The sequence below is a fragment of the Halichoeres trimaculatus genome, unplaced genomic scaffold (assembly GCF_033239565.1).
Source record: "Halichoeres trimaculatus isolate MK-OKI-2021-1 unplaced genomic scaffold, fHalTri1.1 fHalTri1_scaffold_12, whole genome shotgun sequence".
Lineage (NCBI taxonomy): Eukaryota > Metazoa > Chordata > Actinopteri > Labriformes > Labridae > Halichoeres > Halichoeres trimaculatus.
In genome coordinates this window covers 7870161-7897776 of record NW_027437190.1, presented here as the reverse complement: position 1 = coordinate 7897776, position 27616 = coordinate 7870161, and the positions used below count along the sequence as shown (strand labels likewise).

Here is a 27616-nt window from a genome sequence, read left to right as displayed (position 1 = left end):
GCGTGTGTATTAGTGCACAGTGTGTTCAACATACCGTCGCCTTCTCTAGATCTGCGTCCGAGGAGGTGGGAGACAGGGGGCTGATGGGACTGAGGGAGGGGGAGCTCCCAGCACTGGAGATGTACTCGGGATCAGGAACATAGAGAACCTGCAAACACAATCCAGGACTGTATTTACAGAGGCTCTGCCTTCAGCACACACCAAACACAATCACACACAGAGGTATCGAAGAGAAAGCTTCTGTCTCTCACACGCATGACCACCCTCCAGTCTGATGAGCAATAACACACGCTATCATGTTACTTACCTGAGGCTACTATTGATTAAGAGTGAGAATTTTGACATTTGAGACTAAAATACATTTTGAATTTGTATAAATGAGTTGGTTTAATCATCACGATCACACAGGGTCATTCAATTAAAACATTCTTCTATGAATTTATTAATTCTATGAATAAATCACATTTCTGCTGTAGCGCTCCACTGATGGGCTGCTATCTGCAGATTTGCTGAGCGTCTGTTGTGTGATCTGTTTGAAATGGTGGCTGACGAGCTGTTTGATCGTTTCAAATGATAACTTTGTGCTTTCTTACAGAGGGAGGATGAGAGGATCAATACCTGGGTTAAATTATTTGATCAATTAAAGTTTTTAAAAAAGAATTGTAACCCAGAACTAACACAGTCAGCCGCTCTGTGTGTGCCAAGAGAAGGTTAGTGTAGCTTTTCACACTACAGTGTTAAAAGCTCCATTCTGATTGGTCCCTACTCCAAATCAATGGTCTGTTATTTCTGAAGAGCACACTGCTGCTGTAACCAATGATAGAGAAGGATAAAGCTCTCACCATGGACTGTGGAGGACTGACTGTAGTGCTATCACTGAGCATTAAAGGGACATTCTGCTATTTTTTGAAGTGGGGCTGTATGAGAAACAATGAATGCAGGTCAGCAACGTTATCTGGCACGTAGTCCAACTAATTGTGAAACACTCCAAAGTTTTTTTCAGCACTTCAGAGCCTGTTTGTTTTTGCACCATTTGAAGACACAACAGAGATGTGCTCTTCCACCTACAGTGGTCAACAAATCAGATTTATGAAGTCCGGGTCACAAGCCTTGGTTACATGAGGAGTTTTTCATCTTTCTGAATGGAATCTTTCCGAATGACTTTTCCAAAAACAATAGTATACATGGAAAGGAATATTCCAATCTCTGGTCTACATGCACCGCTATAATCAAACAAAATAGTCAATGGGACATGCGCAGAAAAACGTAAACAAACATTTAACAAATTGAGGAACGTCTCTAGTTGCGTCTTACGTCACATCTGAGCATGCGTTGAAAGAACGCACCCTGACAACTTTCCGTTTGAGTGGATGCATGATACCTCAATTGGTTTGGGGAAAGGAATATTCCACCTCTGTGAAACCAATTAAATGTCCATTCGAATTGGCACTGTTCTTTCAGAATGAGGTGTTTACAAAGGTTAAATTCTTTCAGTTTGAGCAAATAAACCAAATGCAAGAGGAATATTTGGGTCCATATATACGTGGCTACTGATACATAGTGAATTTTGACAATTTTGCAGCTTAGTTTTGCATCATAGTCAGGATCAAATACCTAAGACCTGATGGACTCAAGCAACAATGGAAAGACGGCATAAAAAGAGATAAAGACTCAGTTTCCCATGAGCACTTGAACCCACTGAGGAAGTTACTCTTGCCAAGGCGTGTGTTTTCTTTAAAGCAAATGAATGGAGAGCAGATTTTTATTTTAACTCTGCGTTTCTTTGTTCAAGACAAATGTTTATTGGATACAAAACAACGAGGTAAGGTGTTTGTTTTAGTTACGTAGGGCTACTGTTTGAAATATGACAACTAGCAAACTTTGTAAACTCAGTTTGTAGTGTAGTTCATCTACCAACTCCAACCTCACCAAGCAGAGCTAACGTAACCTCACTCTTCACTTTATTGATAGACTCTCAAGTTTGAACAGACCACTGCAGAATAACTGCTGACTGTGGGTTGGAATAGACATAATCACAAACAGATTAGCCCCTGTGTTTTAGCCCATGCTCTATTACTCTCCTGTTTAGCTTTCTTCTACCACTTTTGTCCTTTTTCTTTTTGCAAGTACTGCCCAAGTGTCCACCATTAGTACAGCATTAATCCAGGAAATCACTTTCAGCAGAAAAAAAACACAGATGCACTCTTCTCACTGCTAAAGTTTGCTAGTTGGTGTAGAGTTATCACAGGGACTTCTGCGTGCCGTCAACAAAGAAATAACCTGTTATGGCGCAGACAAAAGAAGTCTGATGAATTGGAGGAGAGAAGGTTAGTGATGGGGAAGGTGCTGTGCTAGATTAGGGTTCCTGGTCAACTTGTATTACTTCACCATCACTGGAAATTTACTCTTAGAATAGAGCAAAGTTGCTAGCTTTGTTCATTATAAGAAATGTCAAGTTTAATTAGGCAGGCTACAGATTTAAAGAGTTTCTGTGCACAAAACTCAAACACAGTGAGTGTTAAAGACTCTTACCAACAGAAGAAACATAAACCAACCAGACCATTTCCAAATCAATACACAGTACAAACTATTGATTGGAGATGGTATCAGGATACATCCCAAAGGGTTAAGTATATCCTTTGAAACTTGATAATTCTTTTGTCGTCAGACACTTCAAGGTTTAAAATTCAGTCTTTATGATTTAAATGTCAAGCACAGGAATAGAAACAGTTACCTTGACTGTCTCTAATATAAAAGGTGCTACAACAACTTCACCTTCAGGTAAGACTGCTGCTGTCTGTAGTCAGGCTTTCAGGTTTTAGGTTGATTTGAAAAAAAATTAGTGGATTATTATTTTAAATTTAAATTTTCCCTTAACCTGAAGAGTAGGTGAGGATATGCAATATTCATCTTTTACAAAACATCATGAAAATTACAGCAGCTGCTGTCCTGTGGTTCAACTTCTCCTTCAGCTATGGGAGCGGATCCAAACAGATTTATTTTAATTTAAAAACAGAGGCACATAATAATACTTTACACACTTAATACTATGAAACTAGAATTTGGGAAAGACGATAAAAGAGGAGCTGAGTGGTGAAATGGTAGGTGTACGTTGTCAGAATCAAAGTATCATGGGTGAATGTAGAGCTTATCATCATAGCTTTGTGGACATCAGCCTGTTTTGTTAAGGGGACATGTAGTGCTAGCATAAGCAGGCCAGTTAGCAGGAATATAGATCGTAGGGGTTTAAAGAGATCGATCATGAAGCTGGATATGTGAGATGCTCCTACAAAATCTTTAATTCAAGGTCCACTTTGAGAGTGCACAGTGACGAGCCAAAAGTAGAAACCTTATTGATGTATTGATGAAGCGCTGCAGATATGAGGGTTGCTGCAGAACAGCAGGGGAGTCATGCAGCTGTGCATCAGTGAAGGCGAGCATGTTGGTACACACCTGGCCTGGCACCACTGCTCTGGAGAAAAGCTTGTTTAGCTGAACCAGTTCGTTTGGCGTGGTGTCAAACTTCAGGGCGATGCTGTTCAACGTGTCCCGCGATTCCACCTAGAGAAAGACAAAGAGAAAAAATAATCAGGCTGCTGCAGAGGACTATTTCATAACGCTGCAGAGGACAAACTTTCAGGTATGACACGCGATGAGTGGCAGAGAAAGCTTCACACTGGAAACTGAGCTGTGCTGGTACAACGCAAGGAGACAAATTAAAGTCAGCTCAGTGAAAAGAAAAAGCAGATGATTTTCACCTAGGTCAGAGAGTGATACTTGAACCCAAACCTCCGAAGAGGACAAGAAAACCTCAGAAGAATAGAAAACACACTACCAGACCCTCCTCACAAGAACCAGTATTCACTGAACTGCTGGGACACAGAGCTACAGGAGGCCGCACGTCAGCTGAAGACACAGAGGGTCAGTGTGAGATTCCTGAGGATCTCTCAGACTCCAGCATGGAGGAAAGTGCAAGAAAAGTGTTTCTATGGCAACAAGCAGTAAACAAAGATGGTGGAAAACAGATGGCGACGTGCAGGGATGAGCTGCGGGAGTTTAGGACAGAAACAGCGCTTAAGAGATGGAGCAGAGGCCAAACTGAAAGCTAAATTGAGCAGAAATACACAGGTCCCATCAGTTACTATTGGTGTCAGTATTAGTTATGAATCAGACTAAAACATAAGAAAATAAAAAATATAAAAAAGAAAATATAAAAACAGAGTCTTGAGACTGGTAAATTTGAATACTTTATGTCAATAAAGAACAAATTTAAAAAGACGTTTTTTTCCATCTACCATGTTTATTTGAAAAAACACCCCAAAGGGAAGACAGTACTGTAGAAGGTGCAGGTTACAGACAAATAAGTGTCTTAACATTACAGAACAAAGTGATTGCGTTGTTAAAGATCAACCAAACTCAACTCAACTGAAACTTCATTTATAGAGCACATAAAACTACCAAAGTTGACCAAAGAGCTGCACATATTAAAAGCAGCACAGATAACAGGATACAATACTAAGATACATAACAACATAAAACTATAGCAAATAAAAATCAAATGAAATAGAATAAAATACATTAAAACTAATTAAAATATGCTAGATGTCCAGTCAATTTTGATTAAAAAACAGGAAGAAGAGATGCTGAAAAAGGTCCTCCTCAATGTAAAAGTTCAGCTTGACTGACATCATAATGAAACAACTAAAAGAACATAATAATAATAAAGTCAAACAGTATGACTCTGGCTCAAAGACCAGAGCAAGATGAGTTTTTCAAGGAATAAAAAGGTAGAAGATGTTAAAGATGCTATATATTTAGAAAACCAAACCATAAACCTTCACACTGTAATAGACAAAGTTTAATAAACACAGTTACCTTTAAAGCTCTGAATTAAATTTTCAAAAGCCGGAAAGGCTGTTAGTCATAGTTACAAGGTCTTAAGATAAAATATATTTTAAGATGGAAAAGAAAAATACAACATGTATTCATAGGAAGGGTTTGTGATTATATCTAAGTATCAGCTCTTCAGATATAGAGTAGGAGTCTGTTCTGCCAAGGGTCTTGTGTGATTTTTAGTCAATACCAATAGAGGAACCAGATTATTATTCAAAGCAGCGGTTCTCAAGTGGTCTGGTTTCAGAACCAATTTAACCCATTTAATCCCATTTTTTCCCTGCAAAATTAACTGTGATTTTTATTCCTTAGACCTCCCTAACACATAATATTTTTTTTATATCTTAATATTTCAAAATTTACTTCTGTCTTACTTTTCTTATATTTTTTATCCTAAAACTCAAATTATCTACCCAAAGTCAAACCAACACCTGAGATAGTAGAGAAATCACTGTATGCCAGTTTTGACCACTTCTTTTTTCACCTTGCTGCAAAAAGCACTGAGGTTTTTATCCTCCTTTGTCATTAATTTCAAAAGTCCATATTTCATGTTGTCTGTGTCATACTTGCATGTGAAAACATGCAGGTCTCCTTCTAAACTGTTAAATGGTTGATGTAAATTATCATTACAAGGAATCAAAGCCATGAATTGTTAAGGAGTTTGAAAATCACTTTGCTGCTAAAAATCCTTTTTTACTAAAAGCACAGGGTTTTTTCTTTTGGTTGCAACTAGTTCTGCACGATTATCGCAATCACAATGTCAGCACATGCAATTCCGATTTTTCTCCATGATAACCAAGCAAGTCTGTAGACTCATCATGACACAAGTTTTTTAATTAAATCGCAAGCACAATCGCAATCGCAATATTGTCCACCTAATCGCAAATCGCACCTTTTCCCCAAATCGTGCAGCACTAGTTGCAACCCAGCAGTTGAGAATCTCTGATTTAGAGATCTACGGGCTCGGATAAAACTCAGGATATGGTACGAGATATTACAGTTATCAGAAGGAAAAGTGGGCTTAGCACTTCCAGCCCTGGTAGATTATGGTGCGGCAGACTAACTTAATCCCTTGGTGGGTTGATGTGAGGTAAGGAGGATTCAGAGATTCAGCAAACAATGGCAAAAGAAACACCGGTCAATACAATGACTGAAGACCCAGCTCAGAGAGAACAGTTATCTGTGGATATGACACAGACCTGGAGTTTAATACCCAACAGATTTGACTTGATCAAGACAGCTGAAACTGACCACAAATACCTTGCCACAACACCATCAACCCTTCCTCATGATACCAGCTGTCAGCAACAAACACCCTGAACAGGTCACCATCGATTGCTTGTATCATGCTGTCTTACTCAGCGTATTGTGATTGAGTTCAGAGAGGCAGGACTGAACAAAGTGACCTAAAGTCAGATATTTATAATACTTTGAGTATGACGAAAACCGTCATGAAGCGATACTGCTCTGGTTCTTAGTCTTCGCTTCTGTTCTAAATATTGTATCCAGCTTTGCCAGCCGTAGAAGAACTCAGAGAAATGACAGAAACGACAGCCTCTTGACATAACAAACTGCCTCCAGGATTGATGAACAGTCAGACAGGAGACACAGCAGCATTACAAATAGCTAGCTGAGTAGGAGGAACCAAGACAGATGAGCTGGAAGATTACTTACACACATCAGTGTGTGTGTGTGGGGCACATGACATGATCAGAATAATGAACATGAGACTGTTTTTCCTGAACATACCACATATGATGAACTCAAGCTCCAATAAACACAGAGTTCTGGCCTTCGCTGGAAGATGAGAGTCTTTGTCAGGGGGATGTTTTCAGTCTTTGCAGAAATAGACGACAGAGAGAAACTCATACAAAAACTCTCACAAATATGAAGATGAAAGAAAGAAAGAAAGAAGTCAGAGGAATGTGTGTAGGTATTAAAGCTGGGATCATTTCATAACTGAAGACTTTTAAAAATGGAAAGTAATTTTGCAGGAACCTGAGAGCCACATGGGAGCCGTAACAAGTGAATCTCTAGAAATCAAGCTCTCATCAGCACAAATATTCAAAGTATGCAATTAAACCTGTTCACTTTGACATCTCCTGTGGATCAGGTTGAGCAGAGCGTCACGGATAGGGACCAATGACCTATAAACAAGTTTATAGTGGAATGATGCCAGGTAGTGACGAAAAAAAAGGTAAGAGAAAAGGAAGTATTTTTCGTATTTACCCATCTTCAACAAGAGCAGGAAAAAAACTGAGAAATGAATCATGGAGTTTATTTCCTCTGTTGAAAGTTGATGGTAGAGGCAAAACATTTAAAGTGGCTGAAACTGCAGCAGAAACTCTGAAATATGTGAAACCTTGATTGAATTTAGATCCCAAGCATTTCCATAACTTCTTTTCTCCATGTGTCTGATTTAAAATGTGGCTGATAGTGATTCAGGATCATTCATGAAAACTCAGGAGCTGAAAAAGTAACTGTTGAATAACACAAACCGTCTTGTCATCAGGTGTCATCTCTCACACATGACCTTATGACCTATTTACCGCAGTGTGAGAAATGCCAAACAAAGACCAACCTTAGTTTGCAAGACCTAAGCTTTTGGTAAACAAGTAAATAAGATTCAAGGTCAGTCACACTGGTTAGATACACTCTCCCTGACCCAGCGGCCTGACTGCTCCCTTTGTACAAGCATAAACTGGGACAGCAACTCACAGAACAGAGCAGGAGTCAATATTTAGTTTAAAGTGGAAGGGCAGGGTTATGGTCAGCTGAGGTAGAAGTTTCTCTCACAGGAGAGACGGACTGAGCTATACAAAATACACAGTTATACAGAATAAGTTCTATTTTTTATTAGTGTAAATCTGATACATGAAGAGTAAAAAATAACTCTACACATCACACAAATATCCCATCCAAATGGCTTATTGTGGCCTCTTTATTTGGTGCTAAAAGTACATACATGGCATGAAAGACGTAGGTTCCTAGGTTTACAGCCTCAGGGGGTGGCAAAGTTGTCTGCGCCGAGAGGGGGGTTAAATGTGTGTACCTGTTTGTGTGTTTGTGAATGTGCTGGAGTGAAACTTTGTCATGCGCAAAAGAGCATGAGGAGAAATGACTTCCTGATGATGAAAATTAGATATATAGCACAAGGCTATTAAGTCAGTTAAATTAAAAAAACAAGGTACAGACCTGATTTATGAGATTACTCAACAGGAAGTCAAGAATGGTAGGGGAAAACTATTAGGGCTGGGACGATATGCTATTCTCATGATTCGATTTTATAACGATTTTTTTTTTTTTTTACAATAAATTATGACTCTTCAATATTAATGTTTTGGGGATTTTAAGCTTTCTTCTCTAACACCAGACCATGTGAAAAAGTAAAACAAGAATGATAATGTCTACAGACTGTATCAGGAGCCATATTTTCCCATAAAATTCACATCATGTGAGTCAGAGAGAAACATTTCACCCTATGATGGAGAAAACTGGAAACTTTTTTTCAATCCAGTTTATAAACAAAGACTGAAATGAAAAATTTGAATTTCAAAAAAAAAAAAAAAGAATTGATTTTTGTAGGGATAGACCGATATTGATTTTTCCGGGCTGATACAGATTAATTGTAGTCAAGGAGGCTGATAACCGATATTTGAATCAGATATTAATTTGCAGTCAAAGTGAAAATATTGGCTTAAAAAATTTTGAACAATACAAACTCCAACACTTAACGTCATTCAATTACCTTTAATTATGAGTTTATTAAACAGCTTCCAGGCTCAGCAGCATGTTTTATAAAGCCAAATGAAAACTTAAAAAAAATAAATAGCTAAAGTTTTCTACTGTGAATAAAAGTTTTCTAAAATTTCAATGTAACTGCAACAACTGTAATAAGTGCACTGCTGATTGGCTGTTATCCGAGTCATAGCTCTGCTTGTAACCAATCAGATGGTACTGTGGGTGGGACAGTGCTGGGGACTGAGTAGTGACTGCAGACAGTAGAGTGGCTGCATCAGAGCAATTTTAAATTTGTTTCTTATCGACCGTCAGATTAAAAAAAGGCCGATGCCGATATACCTCAAAATGCCAAATATCGGCACCGATAAACGGCCCTGTTGATAATCGATCTGTCCCTTAATTTTTGACAATGAATCCCGACTTTGATAATGTCAAACAAAAAACCCTGATATATTGATTTTTTTTCTCCCACCCCTAAAACCATAAAGACATTTCACCATAAAAAAGTGATAAAGAGGTTCAGGTTGCAAAGAAGCCAATCATTTGTCTGTTTATGTACACTCTGAAGTTGAAACACTATTGAAATGCTGCCCATGCTTTCCCAGTGATCTCCCTTGATGGTTTAAATAACCTTTAAAAACCCTGACTGTGTCATACAAGGGCTTAGTGTTTAACCTTGTTCCTGCCCTTTAATAATCAATATGTTTGAGTGTAAAATGAGCCTGTGATGCATCTCATGGTACGCCAGCTCAGAGGGGGAGACAGAGGGAGCATATGTACATGTACAGAGATGCAGAAACCTGATGGTAGAAAAGGACCATTTCATCATAAAGTAAAGTAAATCTGTAGGCTACAGCTCTCACAGCTGTTGCGATAGGTCCTCTGCTTTTAGAAGAAAGACTCTGGTTCAAGTGTTTTTAAATTTTCTTAGGGCAACGTCTGTTTTATTATCTTGTATGTATGTTACAGTTTTCTGTCAGTGTTGTGCAGGATTCAAACGAAAGAGGGAAATAATTCTTCTGATAATCCTGCTCTTCCCTCTTCACTCAGACAGATATGGTGGGATATGTCAGGGTAAGCATTCATTTATTCAATAAGCCAATAACTTACGGCCCTGCTGGTGTTTTCTGGAGCAGCCCCCTGCTTCGTGCAGCGCAGACCGTCGCTTTAATGATTTCGTGTAAATCTCAGATTCTGAAGTCTCTTCTCGGTTGAGTGCCGTCTACAACACTGATGGGAGGGCTGGTTCTGACAGATAGCAAAGCTCTCATACTTGTAATGATTTATTGAAAACACAAGTACATTTCAGCTGGGATGTCTTCATCCTGACTTTAAGCATCAGATTCAGACTGATCATGGCGTTTTTTGGTTGATTTTAACTCATCTGATCATTCAACTTGAAAAACAAACACGAAGAGTCAGTTAGCTTAGCATTAGCAGCGCTGTGGCTTAAGTGTTAGCAGAGTGGAATCAAACTAGAACAAGGAAACAGCCCAACAGTAACACGTGAACATGTCTCATGCACTTTAAACTTTCTGGGTTTGAAGAGAACAGATTCATATCCACAGAGAGAAAAGGGTCCAAAAAACTCGGAGAAGGTGGGACACAGGTTTATGTCATCTTCGTTATCCATGGTATATCCTTCTGCTCAGACACTTGGTTTCACATCCTGCCTCTATGGAGCTGTACAGCACAGTCCGTGGCAACATGCGAGGTGATTTAAACATGATGTGATCAGTATGACAACGGACATTTGTCCCGTGTTTCTGCTGAGCCTCACAGCACACTGGATTGATTCCTTCACTTTCACGTCTGGGATGATTCAAGTCAGGTTAGGTTGTGATCCAGTTAGTGGCAAATGGAATGAAATTGAGCGCAAAACATATTTAGCTATTTTTTTTTTAAAACTTTTTATTATTGTTAAAACAAAACATAAAAAGTGACTTAACTGCTGCAGTTCAAACTGAGCATCAGAATTAAGAAAAAAGGTGATTTAAGGGACTTTGACGGTGGCGTGGTTTTTGGTCTGAGCATTTCTCAAACTGCTGGTCTACTGGGACAACTCTGTAGTTAATAACATTTTAATATTAGTGAGTAATTTTTCCAGTACTTCTTTGAATCTATCCCACCAAGAATTAAGGCACCTGGTACTGGATAGGTGGATCTATTTAAGTTGCTGGTGAGTGAACACCTTAAATGCATGCAAGAGGCAACATCTGATTAGTAAAAATGAGGAAATTAAGATATGTGGAAGTGCTAAAAGTCACTGTTCATTGAGGATCCACAGGCTGGCTGCAGAAAGACCAGAAGTCACATACACACCCAGCCATAAAAACAGACTTTTGCGGTTTTAAAAATATTTACAGCCTGGTTCATAAAACGGCTTGGGTCTAAAATTTCACTATGGGCACACACTGTACGGTGAGTGAATTTTTTTCTAACTCAGGGGTTTAGAAGTTATTAGGATCGTTTGATTATCCAATCAGAGGCACAGCTCAGGTCACATGACTGAGGGGCGCCCTGTAGCTGCTTGAAAAGAAACTCACAGCCACATCAAATGTGGCTACGTCTGCGGATAAGCTTCATTCCACGCTATCAGGAACAGACGGGTGATGTTGTGGATACTACGTCCATGTTTTATACAGTCTGTGCTTACAATTGATTTTTTCAAGATGTAAGTTAAGGACCAGCTTCGGACACCTGAACATTAGTTGGCGCAGAGAACACCACAGTGAAGTACTTTTTATTTCTTCTTTAAAAACATGTAACAAATAAAAACTGCTGTGTTTTTTGGGATCCAGAAAAGATCAATGATGTTTCAATTGATTTCGACGGGGAAAAATGATTTGACAAACGAGTCATTTGAATTACGAGCTCTGTAATGGCACAGAGTAATCACATAAGTCAAGGCACCACCATGTACCAAAGCTTTGACTTAAAGTTTGGTGAATGTTGACCGACACACAGGCATTTAGTACACAAGCAGCTCAGAGTGCCACGCTCAGGTTTATTCAGGACAAGTAAATACTGTCAGGGTCATGAACAGGAAACTCCATTTCCAGGACATCATCCAATTTATTCAGAAAAAAATAATTAACATAAAAGTCTGTTTCTAATGTTTACAGAAAGCCTTCTTGTATCATCTTTAAACTATAAGACTGTTATAGCCAGTAAAAAAAATACTGGTCTTCAGCCGGCTTACAAACTTAGGTCATCGTTTTTATCATGACAGTGTACTGATTTCAAACCAGTTTAGCCAATGACTTAACAGAAAACTATGCTCCTTTAAATCAGACAAAAATGCTTTGGTTGATTCAGAAATAATGTGAACACTGAGTTTGGTCAGACCATCACACTGTCGTACTCTCAGCGTCCTCTGTACTAACATGGTCTACTGGAACAAACAGTTCACAGTTAGTAGCCAATAAGGAAAGAATCAAATAATACAGAGCATAAAAGAGAGCTTAAAATACCATAATTCTCATTTCTAACCCTGAAACCTTAAAATACGTGGTTTAGAGGTGGAACTGTATGAATAACACCAGGTTACTTGAGATCCTTTTGAGAGGGTCAGCACTTTCCAACAGATGGCACTGATGCTATGTTTCAGGATCTCTGACTTTTTCAAGATGACAAACTTAAACTATGTCTGAGAGTCAACAACACTGTTTTAACCTTCCATACATCCCCTGGTCTGTATGGATCTGTCTGTCTCTGTTTGTCTGTCTGTCTGGTTTGGGACAGTGACGAGATGTGTCAGAGCTGAAGTTTACAGTGACAGTGCATCTTGGCTCAGTCATCAGGTAAACTTGGCCTCACTCCTCTCAGAGTTTGATGTCAGCTGATACCAGCAAAGTGGGTGCTCTGATTCTTTTTGGGTCAGTCAGGGGCTTCAACATCAGCCGTGTACCAAAATAGCTTTACTTGCTTTGACTCGACATGATCACAGCAGGAACTAATGTCTCCAGTCTATCAGCGTTTTCATTTTAATCTAGTATAAATGGTTTTCTATGCAGTGCATGAGGAACTTGGTTCTACCAATCAAAGACTATTTATCAAAGGCTACACAAGCTTCAGATAAAACTAAAAACAAAACTTAAGGAAAATCTGTATGTAAGTGGTATAGAAAACCATCACAACTACCTTTGATGAACCTCTTACACATTCCTACTCACACACTAAGGAGCTCTGACATTTACCTTTCTTGTGTGTTTGAGGCTTTAATATCTTTATGTAAATTTTAACAAGATTTTTCCTGCACATTCTATGACAACCCATCTCCCTCTTTTTATTTCAGCAGATGTCAATGCCAGTGAATAAAGAACAGAATGGGATGGCCAGTTTATTTGCCGATATCACGCTTTTATGTGGTTTGTTTTTTGTCTTTCCATAAAATATAAGACAATAGTATCCAGTATTTCATTTAAAGCTAGTGTACCTGGCTCCCTTAACATGTTTTTGATATATTTTTTTTAACTATTTCAAGACAAAACTAAACTAAAAAAAAAAAATCTCACACTGGGCTGTGCGATAGGTGTAAAGACATTACTGTTATTTCTGTCAGAAGAAGGCTGGACTTGTTATCCTGACATCTAGAAAATTATGTTAGCATTTAGGGGGAAGGAAGATTGCTTAATGCTGCCTTTAATACAATTAATTTACCCAATTAACCATCCTTATCGATCCAACAGTCTGACTCTATTTCATACTACTATGGCCTTTGTCTGACGATTGTTTTCATAAAGCCACAGAGTCAAAATCAATCAACCATTTTATCATCATAAAACACAGACCAACCATGAGCAGATTTTGGCAACATTAGAGAGGAAAACCTTCTTTGAACAGTCAGAAACAGGATCAAACAGCTCCAACTAGATGAGCTGAAAGGGAGATGCCTAATCGGCCAAAACAACAACAACAACAACAACAACTATTAAAAATGACTCTCTTCATTTTCCCGTAGATGCAGTGACACCTGCGAGCGAGTTCAGGCAGGCAACTCAAGCTGCAGTGATTTAACACTTGACATGCGTCATTCTCACAAGGGCCCCAATTTGGCGGTCTACTTGAGCGGACAGATTTGCAGTCTCTCTCCCTGCTTTGTCATCGCCACTGCTGCCCTGCACCAGAGCTGTGCTCACCATCTGCCACCTACCCAGCATCCACCTGCAGACTGTCCCAGCAGGGAGATATTATCTCATCATTCTTAAAATATCTGTATGTAGATTTAAACTGAGAGCTTGGTGACGGAAGCTAAACACAAACAACGTTTTTTTCTGCTGCAGTAAATATTTCAGAGATGAAAGCTGCAAAGACTGTGGCAATGCAAGAGACAACAATGTCCAAACCAAAGACCCTTAAGAGGATACAGGCACTGCAGCCACAGAGCTAACAATGCTAGCAACAGAGACTACTCCAAATATACTGAAGCTGCTTTTCTTATAACAAATCTGACAGATAGATTTGTCTCTATGGATACTTCCCTGCAAGCCACCTCAACAACCCTGGTTGATTCGACTCATGGATCTCTTTATAGAAAACGCTCTTAGTGATCATAACACCCTGTCAACTCAACTGGAGCATCAGTGTTCACAACCAGAAACTGCAAACAAAGCTCCTCCCACAACAAAGTCCCCGACCCTTATTTCCAAGAAAACAAAAGTGGTGAGTTTACAACAAGTCACTGAAGAAAGCTTTCCTTTAAAATTCCTGTAATTTCATAAAAACATATTCCATAGTTAGAGATTGAAAAAGCAGATAATGAGGCTGTAACAACAGCAATACCCTCTGAGCTACAAGAGGAGAGAATCTGCTGCTTCCCAGATCTCCCAATGGAGATAATGAAACAAGCCAGCTCTTTGATGACGTAAGAAACCACAAGAGGCCAGGATCTGAATGGATTCCTCTCCTCGGCTCTTATGTCTCTCTATGGCACATAAGGATGATATCCTGCAGAGGAGTTTCCTTCCTGAGCTGGGACGTTTGAGGTCTGGGCCACTGTTAATTGGGGCTAAAGATGTTTTCACTCTTGAAATATTAATCTACAGACTTCGTGTTCCTCCAACAGTCTCAGCATCAGGTCATCCCAGCAGCTGGTTATGACACAGTCATGCAGACCAGATCCTTTCAAACCACGTTTTCAATTTGATTTTGTTAAACTGAACTCAAAAATTCACTCCAATTTTACTGAACACTAAAAACCAAAATGACCCCTAGCCAGTGGCAACCTGCCGTAGTAGCTCAGAGCATCTTGTTGATGTTGTTGTTGCCATGTGTTTTTGCTTCTTTAGAGATATTGATAAATTTTGATTACAAGTATCCAGGGCAAAACACTGCAAAAAAACAAAATCTAAGCAATTGTTTTTGTCTTATTTTTAGTAAAAGTTGTCTTATAATACCTGATATGAGCCACATTTAACTGACCAGTCCAGAAAAATGTCTTTTTTTAAGTTATTTAAAGACATAAAGGAGATCTGAATTGCTTTTAACAAGTAAAAAAAATCTGTCAATGGTATAGGAAAAAAAATGCTTGTCAACAAATAAACAAAAAACTTTTCTCTTTCCCCACTGACAGATTTGTTTACTCGTAAGCAATTCAGACTTAATTTTTGTCTTTAAAGATGCCATGAGGAGGATCTGTTTTAACTGCACTCCCTCGCCACCTTGTGGCCTGGAGTCTCGGCACACTCTCGTAAAATCTTTTAGTGAGGCGTGGAATTAAATGGAGATCAGATCAAAACTTTTTTTTTTTTTTTTTTCGTTCAAGACACCTTTTTACTGGATACAATGCGCTGAGGTAAGGTATTCATCAGTACAGTTTCGTAGCCCAATGGTTTGAAACGTGACATCAAGCAAACGTTGAAGTAGCAGGCTATATGTAGCGCCAGGTGCTCCAATGTATCTGTAGGCTAACATGACAACAAGGAAACACTGTCAGTTTGTAAGTAGTTCAGTAGCTGTTTATTTTTAGCCCAGCTGGCAGCCCGCTGCTCTAAGATATGTCTTCATTGTGTAGCATTAGTAAATCCTGGTTATGTCCTGCCAGTCATCTACCAATCAGAGCTAACGTAACCTCACTCTTCATTTTATTGATAGACTCTCAAGTTTGAACAGACCACTGCAGAATAACTGCTGACTGTGGGTTGGAATCAACAGCCCAAGCTAAAGGCTAGTTCGCCATTAGCTTGGGCTGTATCTTTCTCCTGTTTATCTTTCTTCTGCTCTTCTGTCCTTTTTCTGTCTGACAGTTAGACTCCTGTGTCAACCATCACTACAAAATTAATCACAGATATCATTTTTGGCAGAGAAAAACACAGATCTCTGTGTTTTATCTCTTCTCACTATTAAACTTTGTCAGCTACGTGGTGTTGTCATAGAGACCTAGACGTGCCGTAGATCAATCCGGTCCTGTTCGACCCGAACTGGAAGCTAAGAAATAGTAAGTTAAAAAAAAAACTTGTAACCTTTAATATTGGGGCTTTTTAAAGTGTAGATTACCATCAGGCATTTATCTAGAAGGGAAACTTTTTCAAGATCACTTTCAAACTCCTTACAGCCCCTTTAAATAACTTGAAATAAAACATTTTTCTGGACTGGTCTGGTGGATGTGGCTCATAATAAGTCAGAAAATACATTTTTAACTGAAGTAAGACATAAACACTTGATAAGGATTCAATTTTAGAAGTGAAAAACAGCATTGTTTATGCCAGCTGATGGCTCTGAGGGTCATTTATTTTTGTCAGCGAGGAGGAAGCAATCCCTGAGGACATATGAAGGTGAGGTAGGGCGGTGTTGATGATAAAACGTAGCTTTAAGCAGATGACATCACAACTCTGCTATCAGACCCTTGTATGAGAGATTTCAGGTCACACCTTTAGCAGGAGTAAAAGTGAAATCAGTATTTTTGGCCATCACACCATTTAGAAGCTTCAGAAAATATAGATTATCCAAACAAAAATAAAGCCTGAAGCCACCTTAACAATTTCTATGAATCAAAGTCTGAATCAGCTTAAAGAGAACATAGAGATACAGAGCATATGGTCCCACTAGCTTCTGGGTCCTCTTAATGCCAAGTTTTCCTTTTTATTATTAGAAAGTCTCCATTTCTCTTAGTGAGCTGATTATTCCATTCCCTGGTGGTTATAAAACACAGGAAGTCTAAAAAACACGACTCAGAAATGAAAGACACAAGCTGCTTTGATGCTACTTTGTTTTCTTACATAACTGGGCAGTGAATGCGAGGATCATGACTGCATGGGTATCTCCACTGATGACTCTGAAGTCAATGTCAAAAGAGAAAAAGCTGCAGTTCCTCAACTGTCCACTTGAGGCTTACTGCAAAAGCCTCTGGTGTATTATACAACACACTAGTTAAATACAAAAACCCTTCTACAAAAGTTGGTTTGAAAATTCTAATCTTTACAATTATAAATGTTTGGTATAATTAGAGGCACAGCTGGCTTGACAGACAAGAAGGCAAAATGTAGCTATTAGCAAGGAGGCGATGACCCAATTCTGCATCTTCAATTTAATGTTTTCATGGCTTTTTCCATCATGGCTTTTTCCATCATGGCTGGCTATTGAAAAAAAAACTGAATCTCGACATCCTCTTTTCTTGCATTTCCTATTCCACACAGATATTTTCCAACCCCCATGAAAAAGGATTATTCTACTCTGTTCAATGTGGAAGGAAAACTAAAACTGAAGCAAGCTGCCAAGCACTTCAATTTATGCCCCAATTTGGCACATCTCCACCCATCACAGACACAGCACCCAGAGCACGATGACGGAAAGAAAAACGGCTCTATGTAAACAGATATTCTGCCACATTTTAAAAACTGAAGTTAAGTTCTCACTCTCAGTTTGGTAAGTGATGATGATGATGATGATGTCCTTGAATCTCTGCCCTTGTACAACCACTATGTAAACCACAGCTGGGCTTCAGAAGCCAAAACACTGGGAAAGTTCTTCACATAGGGAGGATTACTACATTTTATGATACATTTGAATATAGAGGGATTATTTGTTTATCAACAACTCCTGATGCGCGCGCAACTTGGGTGCATAAGAATTGTGGAGTATAATGGTTTGTCAACTGACATGGAGGAGTTACTCACCAAAAAACACATTTTAATACAATGGATGGTAAACGGCTCCCAGGTTTGTGAAATAGCAGTGAGCGGACAGATATTAGGTGGACAGACGTTTTTAGCGGAGAAATACAGTGTGTACCCAGAGAGCAATTTAAACACACAACTGTCACTTGATGCTCATGACTGCATTATCCGTGGACACTTACCAGACTGTGACAGACCAGGACGTAAACATGTGTCAATAAATCAAAAACCCTCCCAGACCAAAAAGAGCACACAGACCGCTGAGTCTGAGACCTGGTTCATAATAAAAGAACCAGAAAACCACGTCCAGAGTTCATTATTTACCGCAGAAGTTGCTGGTGTTTCAGTGTAAAGTGTGACCCTGTTAAATGGTGACTCTTGGCCATTGATCACTGATACTTTCAGCTGAGAGTCACCAGTAAGCATGGTTGCTATTAACTCCAAAACACCTGTTGCTCTGTGACGGTCAAAACTTGATGGACGTTGTCTCTGTTGTATAGTATTGTTTCTACAAACTAACCACAGAACAACTGCACATTTTTATGCTGCTAACTGCTTTAATTTAGTGATTAAAAAAAGCTAATTCATCTGAATAAACGGAGCTAAACGCTGCTTCTGCAGTCAAGATGTGTGCACATCTTTATGATGACATAGATTGATAATCCTTCTATACTGTGATGAGTTTTAGCTGGTTAGGAAACATGTAGATATATGTTGATTTAACAGTATAATCAACAAAGTAAGTCAGACCACCAGGGAATGGACTGTTAATGAGGAGTCATTGTACTGCCTGCTGGTGCCACAGGGTCAGTGTCTGACAAAGGATTTACAACACGAGACAAAAAAAGCTTTTGTTTATAATTTCACAGAAAAAAAAGTGAATATAAAGACAGCATGATGGGCTTTTGTTTTCTTATGCTTGAATCTTTACTGCTATATATATTGATATATATAGACGTATATATAGACGTATATATAGACGTAGATGTAGATATATTTGCGTCAAATTGACATGACTGGCATCGTTATTACAATTACCATTAGTACAAGGTCATGAAAGGCTTTATACTTTACTATATGCTATACTATGTTATTATGTACAAATATTTAGTGCTAAGTATAACAATGAAATGTGTCTTATTCTGATTCTGAAAATGATCCACAACAACTATTCATCGAACAAAGCATCACCCATCTTTTTGAACACAGTTTCTGTTCTGAGGATTTGAGATACAGGATTTTCCTGCATTATAAGTGTGCACTCAGTGGATTTTAAGGTGCATCTTTGTGAATCTTCGTCGAAAATAAAACAAGCCTGGGTGTTGATGTTTGTGGCTCAAAGCTAGAGTCAGAGGGATTTCTGTGTCTGCAGAGATCCTGTCCTCTGCCTGTATTTAGATGTTTTTGTTGCCATGAGACATTTTCTGTCAGGAGGGGTAAGATGTGGTTCCTTCGTTCAATGACAAAGCACGAACATTAGGAGCTGATAAAAGCACACTGACACCAGTGGGACCAGCAAAGACAACGAAGCAACAGAGACAAATCTACGATCAAAGTGAGGCAAAATGCCAAATGGATAAGGTCTGCTCAGAAACCAGGGTTAACCTGTATGTCTGACTGTCAGAGGCTCAGTGCAAGCTGTTAATTTGTGCTTGGTGTTTTTAACTGTAAACCAAGTCCTGCAACTTAAATTCCCAGTCTCTAGCTGTATGATCTTTGCTATCACACATCATTAGGTCATAATTTTCTACTTGAATGTACATTGCTGACGTCAGATGATATGATTGCATTATGATGTTGAAGTAACCAGGCTTTCCAGTAGTAGCTTCAGGCTTTCATGTTTTTTTTATCCTCCCTCCAAAAGTTGCAAGAAGGGTTCACCAGCCTGAGTGCTCCACAAGACCCTCTCCTAATCCCTCTGTCTCCCATTAAACTTGGAGAACCAGGAATTTGTGATAACAAAAACGATCTTGTGTATGTTGTCATGACATTTATATGTTCAGCGTTACACTTTGGCTTTCAGCTAATTACTGTTTACTGAAAGAATGAATGAATGAAACTGTTTTGTTTTCCACAGGGGATATAGATGTTTTCAACATGACTTAATCAGAGGTAAAGCAGGTAAAAAGGAAGTGAATAATTAAAAATTAATGACTGCTGAACATACACTACACACATCATTACATATTCAGGTATGTCCTGCAACTGGAGCTCATAAAAAGTGTACAATGCTGCCCTAAAACATTGAACAGCTCTTACTAACACAAAAGAAATAATGTTTTAATCTCATATTATTCAAAGGAGAAACAGTAAAAAGTCACTGTGATACATTATGCTGTTGATTGTATGGTGTACAGCATAGTAGGTAGATTCCTGTCTCTGTTTAACAGATCTTCCGTGTTCTAGTGAAGAGGAAGTGGAACTAGTTGGTAATCTGGAAAGATGGTTGGTCCAGTTTTAGCATTACCTGCATGTGATGCTAAAGCTGATACTACATTCACTATTTTCCATCTTTCTCCTCCTCTTAGCCCCACATCCATGAACGTCCAGGAAGTGACTGAGCATTATTCAAACTGTGGAAGTCTGACCTTTGATTTACATTTCATGAATCCAGGCCACGTAGTGTTTGCTGCAGGCCTACTGCAGTCTGCATGAGGTCAGGAGGGTTAGGATTCATTCACCTTTAAAGCTGCATCCTTCCCACAGTCATTCCCTTCATGACCAACACCTGTATTACACCTGCAGGAGTGTAAATGTTTGTTTATGACCAATGCTTTGACACAGTTATTTTTCCTGACCTGTTTGACTTCTTTTAATGTTTGAACAACATGTTTGTGATCGATAAAGTTATAAAAGCATGTGCTTCACATTGAATAAGAACAAATTGCGATGTGCTTATCTACGACGTTTAAAGAAAGAACCAAAAAACCTTAGGACCATTTTCATACAGCCCCCAGTTTTCATCCTATTATATGTAAAAATGTTACATTTTTGGTCAAGTGGAAAAACAAAACCAAAGTTTGTCTAATGAAGTCTCTTTAAACACTCATGGGCTACTCATATGAAGGTAGAGCTCTATACAACTCTTACAGCTGGTGTCTTTAAGGATGCGGTCACACTGGCAAACTGTGCCGTGCCTGAGCACGCTTCAGCCCCAAAGCACGTTTGAAATGGCCAGTGTCACAGCAACTGTCTCATGCTCAAGCACGATTTGCTTCCGTGCTTTGGCACGCTTCAGAGAGGTGGGCTTCGGCACGGTTTACTTCATGCAGGAGCACAAGCACGCGTAAGATTTTTGACATATAAACACTGTTGCCGCTCTCCCCCACAATCATTGTAAAGAATGACGGCGAAAGGTTCTCGTTGGTGCGATGCAGAGTTGGAGACACTTTTGGAAAGTGTCTCCAACTCGAATATCCAGAGTCAAATAGATAGACCGCACAAGAATTCTGATGTGTATGGTTAGATTCGCGACCATCTCAGAAGTCGGGGCTTCAAAAGGACAACGGAGCAGTGCCACGATAAAGTTAAGAAACAGCGAGTGCAGTACTTAGTAGCGCAGGATTTACTGAAGAGACCGGGGCCCTCAGTGGAGGAAAAAGATAAATCTTGTTGGTACGATGAAGTTGAAAAAATCATAGGCCTCAAACCTAGTTCAGATCTGAATGTTTTGGAGTCGGCATCGCGTGGGGACAATGAACCAGGGGCCCAATCATGAGGTGAGTAACCTTACTAGCCTGCTAGCTTCTGCTCATGTCATGTCTGGGCTGCAAACAGTTTGCATTTAGGGGGATATTTCCTTTTCACGTCTGAATTTGCTTTTTGGTTGCTCATTGTAACTTCTCATTAGGGCTGCAGCTATCAAATATTTTAGTATTCGAGTATTCTACTAAAAATCCCATCGATTAATCGAATCGGATAAAATACATTTTTGTTTAGTTAAAGAGCAGTTCTTTTTCAAATGAAAATTTTTCTCTTTAAGAAATAGAATTTTCTGATACAGCATGTCAATAAGAGCACTTGCTTTGATAGCTCCAAAATTTGTAAACACACTTTGACACATTTTTTGAGCCTTGTACATCTCATCAAATGTTGCGGCCCCAAATGGCACCCATTTCGTAGAAAGACCCATTAGTCTCCAAACTCCAGAAAAGAAGCTAGATTTGTAGCTAGTTGCTATTTTGTATAAGAGGTAGCTTGAGGGGTCTGAAAACTCTCTGAATATGTCCTCAGCTCTATTTGAAATACCACTCTTTGATCTTTTTAGAAATGAAACGATTCCTCGAGGCGGAGAAAATTACTCGAGTAATTTTTGTAATCGAGTACCTCGAATCGTTTGAGGAATCGTTTCACCTCTACTTCTTATTCAATGCTTTTTCCTGTTTGCTTAAATTCCCACATGGCTTTTAACATCAACAACAGCATGCTAGCTCAACAGCTAGCCTATTCACCTACGTAGCAAATATGACCAGATTAACCACAAACACATGATGTATGCATCCCTGCATTCAAGCTCTGCACCTACTGCATCAATGCATATAGCTTTTAGAGCTGTAGCTTCATGATGGCATCGGTGTTAACAAAGCTAATGTGACTAATTTTTACAGAAATCATCAAAGAAATATTCAGCATATAGATTATTCATACGTTCCTTTTATAGTTAATAAAAATGTGAGTAAGAGCTGCTGGCCAATTTCACAAATCAATCAATCAATCTATCAATCATGATAAAAAGCAAGTAGCTGAATAAATCACAAAATGTAGTGGCCAGAGATAAAACTAATGTACTGTCACTTTAGGGTAACCTAACCAATCCTCTGTACTTTTTTAAAGCTTCATCTCTTCCAGTTCTTAACCAGGCCTCCCTCGTCTCACTCTTACTCCCCCTCCCTGTCCCCTTGCTCTGCCCCGACCCCTCACTCCCCCGCCTCTCCCTCGGCGCTCTATTAGACCGTTGCTCATGCTGTACTCCCAGCTGTCCGTGTCATAAGTCAGGGAAGTACCACCAAGTCCAACTATTTGGACTCAAAACAATAAGTTTATGTTCCTGTTGGCTTGTTTTTAAAGAACAAGGTGTTGCAAGTACCTTGTTATTGTAACACCACTTATTTCCCTGCAAGTCAGGTGCGCGGGTCTTGTGATGCTGCAGGTGGTTATTGGGCGACTCTGGTCTTGAACGAGCACTCCTGGTTGCACTGAGCTGAGGAGGAAGTGCTTAATTTGAGTTCTGTGTTAACAAGCTGCAAAAACATTGTTGCTGACTCTTCCTCTGAGGCTAGTGAAAGCCAGAAATCCAGTTTCTGAAATCATGAGGATATTTCAGGTCAGAAAAGTGACCAGCTTTTGAAAAGTGCTTATTTTTATTCTCAATATTTGTTTAGAGCTCCTGATGTGGCATAGAGGTGATTTGTGGTCTTGCTGAGGTGTCATTGAAGGCCAGATCAGTGGACTTTAGCTGGTCTGAGGTTTTAGGTCAGTGTTTAACATTTCATTGGGAGCCCAATAGATTCTCTCTGAGGTTCAGGGTTGGTGAGTTTGCTGGTCGAACAAGCAGAGTAAAATCATGAGCTGCTAACTGTTTAGTAGTAGTTTTGGCGCAGGTGCTACGTCTTGCCTGAAGAGGAATTGGGACTATAATAAAGCTTTCTTGATGAAAGAAGCATGAAATGCTCTGAAATCTTCTGGTAGAAGTCTGTGTTGGCTTTGGACTCAATAAAACACAGTGAAACTACAGCAGCAGATGACATAACAGCAGAAATTATCATAAATAGTGAAAACTTGACACGACTTCAAACACCTGGGTTATATGCCTGGCAAACTCTAAGTGGCCCCAATCTGACATGCAAAAAGTTATTCAACAGCACAAACACTGTGAACAAACGAAGGTTGAAAGTGAGCCATCTTACTTCATCACTATCTTTAGCAGGAGTTGCACATCAAAGACGTAGCTGTATTCAGAACATTAAAGCTGCGTGTATTAGCCTGACTCTAATAAATAATCTGGCCCACACTTGAGCCAAAATTGGGAAAGGAAACCAGCAAAGTCTCTCTTTGTTTGTCACCAGCTCGAAATGTAAAATCAGCATCCATCATTTGCAGCAGATGCAGACAGTAGTTAAAGGGGACATATCATGCTGATCCGCGATTTAATACTTACATATAAAATAATAAAGTTGAAAACAAGACCTTTCACCTCCTGAATTTTCAAAAAATTGAGGTATTGTATTTTTTCCGATATCCTAGAACGAGATTTAATGCCTCTGAAAATAGGTCATTGCCAGTTAGCAGCGAGATTTCGACCTTCATGACGACATGAGAATCCTTTCTTTTCATTGGAGTAATCTGATAAAGCAGCTCCTCCTCTGTGATGTAAGATTTTGTAAATACTGCCATGCTGCAAAAACTGCCCCCTGGCTCTACCCCCTCCGCCATTCTGATAGAACTGACCAATCAGAGCACAAAGGGCTGTGACGTTGCGAGGTTACTGGAGGTCATTCTCCAAACGTAGCGTTTCAACGAGATCTTCAGAATGGCCTAAAATGAGGATATTGAGAACACTATTGTGGGGCAGTGAAGGAACTAAATGACTTTTACTGAGGGCAGAAATGCTTTACAGGCATCCTAGTCTGGCATAGTGAAAAGGAGAAACAAGCATGATATGTCCCCTTTAAACAAGAGCACGTTTCTAGGCATCACTTTGACGAACACCTGACCTTCTGAGACCAACTCTCCAAAAAGTTTGAGAAGGAGGTCAAAGTCTAAAGTTTATCTGAAGCTAACAAATGCACATGTACAAACCTGGTGCGGTCACAGCTCAACAGAAAACTACAGCAGTTTCCCACCATGTGTCTCTGATCTGGGAAAAGATGACGTGGCTGTTCACAGACCACAGCAGTAAGAGAGCGAATGCTGGCTGGTGAGGATTAAGTGATAGATGATGCAAATGTCCCCCTGTCTGTAACCTCACTGATACACCACAACAATCTGTTAAAGTCTAATTTCAAATAAGTACTTTTTTTATTTAACCTTTAATTTACTAGGAATAATCCCACTGAGATACAAGATCTCTTTAACAAGGGAGTCCTGGCCAAGACAGCAGCATAAGAAAGTTTCACACAGATGACAAGACAGAGACAATAGACAGAAATTAATCAACAATACAACAAGCTCATATATTAGCGCACAGGCTCATCAGATGATCCTTGATCCTGGTTTTAAAATAATCCAAGCTAACATGACTGTCCAGTTTCAGATGAACTTGTAGCTCAGACCAAGATGAAGGAGCAAAAACACTAAAAGCTCTTTAACCAAAGACAGAGCGAGTCTGAGGAACCACAAACAGAAATAAATAAAGGATCCAGATTTCAGGTGATGTCATCCATCCCTGCTGGTTTAAGATCTGAGCAAAGGATAACCTAAAGATCCTCAATCTCTGAAACACAAACAACCATGTGTCTTCAACAGGTTGGATCATAATGAAAACTCCGCCTCAAACTCTCTCAGGACCCAGTGATGAGCTGTGTATGAAGTTATAGAGTAAGTCTACAGAGAGAGGCATGTCTCATGAGAACAGGGCAGGTCTGCTCTGTGAATGAGATGTCTCTGTAACCCATTCATCAGATGTATCCATCCATCTTGCGTCCAACCTGCCTTGGTGCTTTGGTTGATGAAGCCACAGGAAGATAAATAAAAGGCTGTCAATCATGAAGACTCAGATGACAGAGAGGTTGGAGTTATACTCTGAGAGGAGGGACCCAGTCACAAACCTGTAAAACCTACAGCAGCTTCTGGAGCTGCTGAGAGCAAATCTGAGAGCAGAACCAAAAGGGTAAACAAAAACAGAGGAGCTGATAGAGGAAGTGACAGGAAAGGTAAGTAAAAAACAGATTCCCATACACATCACCCTCCTCTCTTCCTCCTTCCCTTGCTCTCAAACAGACAAGCAGGCAGAAGGAGCAGAGCGACTGCAATCCCTCTCCCTGCTATAGGCAGAGAGGGAGGTGATCTAAAGCAGTCTGACTGCAGCTGGATTTGAGGGTCATTTGAAGAACACAACCAGGCAAAGCAGAGACAGGCTCCATTTTCAGCTCACGCTGGGGAACCAGAGCCCTGTCCCTCCCCCCTCTCCCTCTGATTGCCTCATCCCCCTCCCCTTCTCCCACACAATAGCTAAATCAATAGAAATGACAACGCAGTTGGAAGGTCATTCATTTGTAAGCACAGCGAGCTCTGTGGTGGAATGCTCCTTATCGTGGCACCAACGGAAAAACAAACACACAACCTGCCTGTATGTCCAGCTGCTGCGTTCCCGCTCCTCTACCCGTCAACACATACATGCAGAATGAAACTGTGCTTGTGCAAAGGCTACACTGTTTACATAAGCTCTCTATCAACCGTCCTGAATGTCTGTGCTCAGCGGAGAAATGCTTTTTCTGACTAATGAGCAAACAAACATGGTCAGACATGGTGCCTTCTGCACACACAAACAGCTGAAGCTGAAGCTGTGAAATCACATGAGCTAGATGAGCTGACACACTCACATACACTCACACCAGCAGCAGCAGCAGCAGCGTCAGATTCACACACAGGCAGAGCAGTATGGGAACAGAATGGCGTATAAAAGATGTATAACGACTAAATCAGAAAGAGCAGAGATGCTTGTGTGATACTTACAGAATATTCAATGGTCCCTTTGGGTCTCTGGAATGACATGCGCCTCCCATCCTTTTTCTCCGGAGTTTTTTTCTGGCCGGTATCTGAAAGCAAGCGAGGCAAGGTATGCATTACATTCATGTTCCTCTCTCCCCAGCTTGTCACAAGCTGCCGTTTCCCAGCCCCGTGGGTAGACAGCTCATTCGTCAACAATGAGCGAGCCAGCCAGCCAGCCAGCAATATGAGCTGTGAGCATCGGACCAATTTCTCCTTCTCCCTCCCTCTCCTTTCTCTCTCGCTCAGCTCTTTCCCTCCTTCCTTCGCTCTTCCTCCACCACGCTCTCCTCCCTCTCTCCCTCTCTCATCTCTTCCTCCTCGCCCCTCTCACAGAGCACAACCATGGCCATCGAAAACAGTCCACCTGGCCATCTCGCGCCCTCTAACAAGCAGGAACCAGGTCGAGCGCCGTCAGGTTGCTGCGCCTGTGGTTTCCAGCCATGAGCAGAAACTGAAGATAGGCTCCTAAAGGAAGCAGGGGTTGCTTAAGGCTGGAGATGGAGGAGAGAGGAGGAAAGGGAGGGCTGAACTACAGGATGATGGAAGAGAAGGGAGGGATCATTGCTACGTGTTGGCTGAGTAATGGCATCCCAGAGGCACTTCACACTCCTGACAGTCAGCCTCCAGTTAGATATTTTGAGATGTAGAGGAAGCTCTGGATGTTTTTTGGCAGTTTCGTTGCAGTTTTCCTCTTTTGATGTGAGGACCTGGAAGCATTAGAGGGCACCAGAATGTGCATGAAGAGAAAGAAGGCAGAGGTAAAGGAGCAGGGTGGATAGCTGGGGGATTAAAAACAGCTGGTTAGAAGGGGTGCTAAGGGTGAGAGCAAAAGGAAAGCGTGGCTATTTCTGGGGCTTAGTGCTGCTGAGCAGAGAATGAGAGGGGAAGCAAAACCAGGGCTGCCTGAGGTGTGTGTGTGAGTCTCTGAAAGAGCCGTGGATGATTTGATAAAGTATTTACCTCTGAGGTTTAGCATGGTATTGTTTGTATATGTTGAGACGTTATTGTATTGCTGTTTGTTGACAGTACAGTTTAAAGTGTGGTCATATTGATGAGGTAAACAGAGGGTCTTATGGGTAGAGGCGGGGATATTATATTCATTTTAGCCACCTGTTACCTGTTGTTTCAGGCAAGAGAGAAGAGGGAGCTACGTCACC

General features: G+C 40.2%; 1 protein-coding gene across 3 annotated transcripts in view; it reads right to left on the bottom strand.

Annotated features, from left to right (window-relative positions):
- oxr1a (oxidation resistance 1a) overlaps positions 1-27616 on the bottom strand; it is a 206098-nt gene that overhangs the window by 38005 nt on the left and 140477 nt on the right. For all 3 annotated transcript variants that reach the window (XM_074682802.1, XM_074682804.1, XM_074682803.1), the window contains 3 exons: positions 26424-26506; positions 3454-3561; positions 35-148 (listed from right to left, as the gene is read on the bottom strand). In XM_074682802.1, the coding sequence (XP_074538903.1) occupies positions 35-148; positions 3454-3561; positions 26424-26506 (305 nt within the window). The remainder of the gene's footprint in view (positions 1-34; positions 149-3453; positions 3562-26423; positions 26507-27616) is intronic.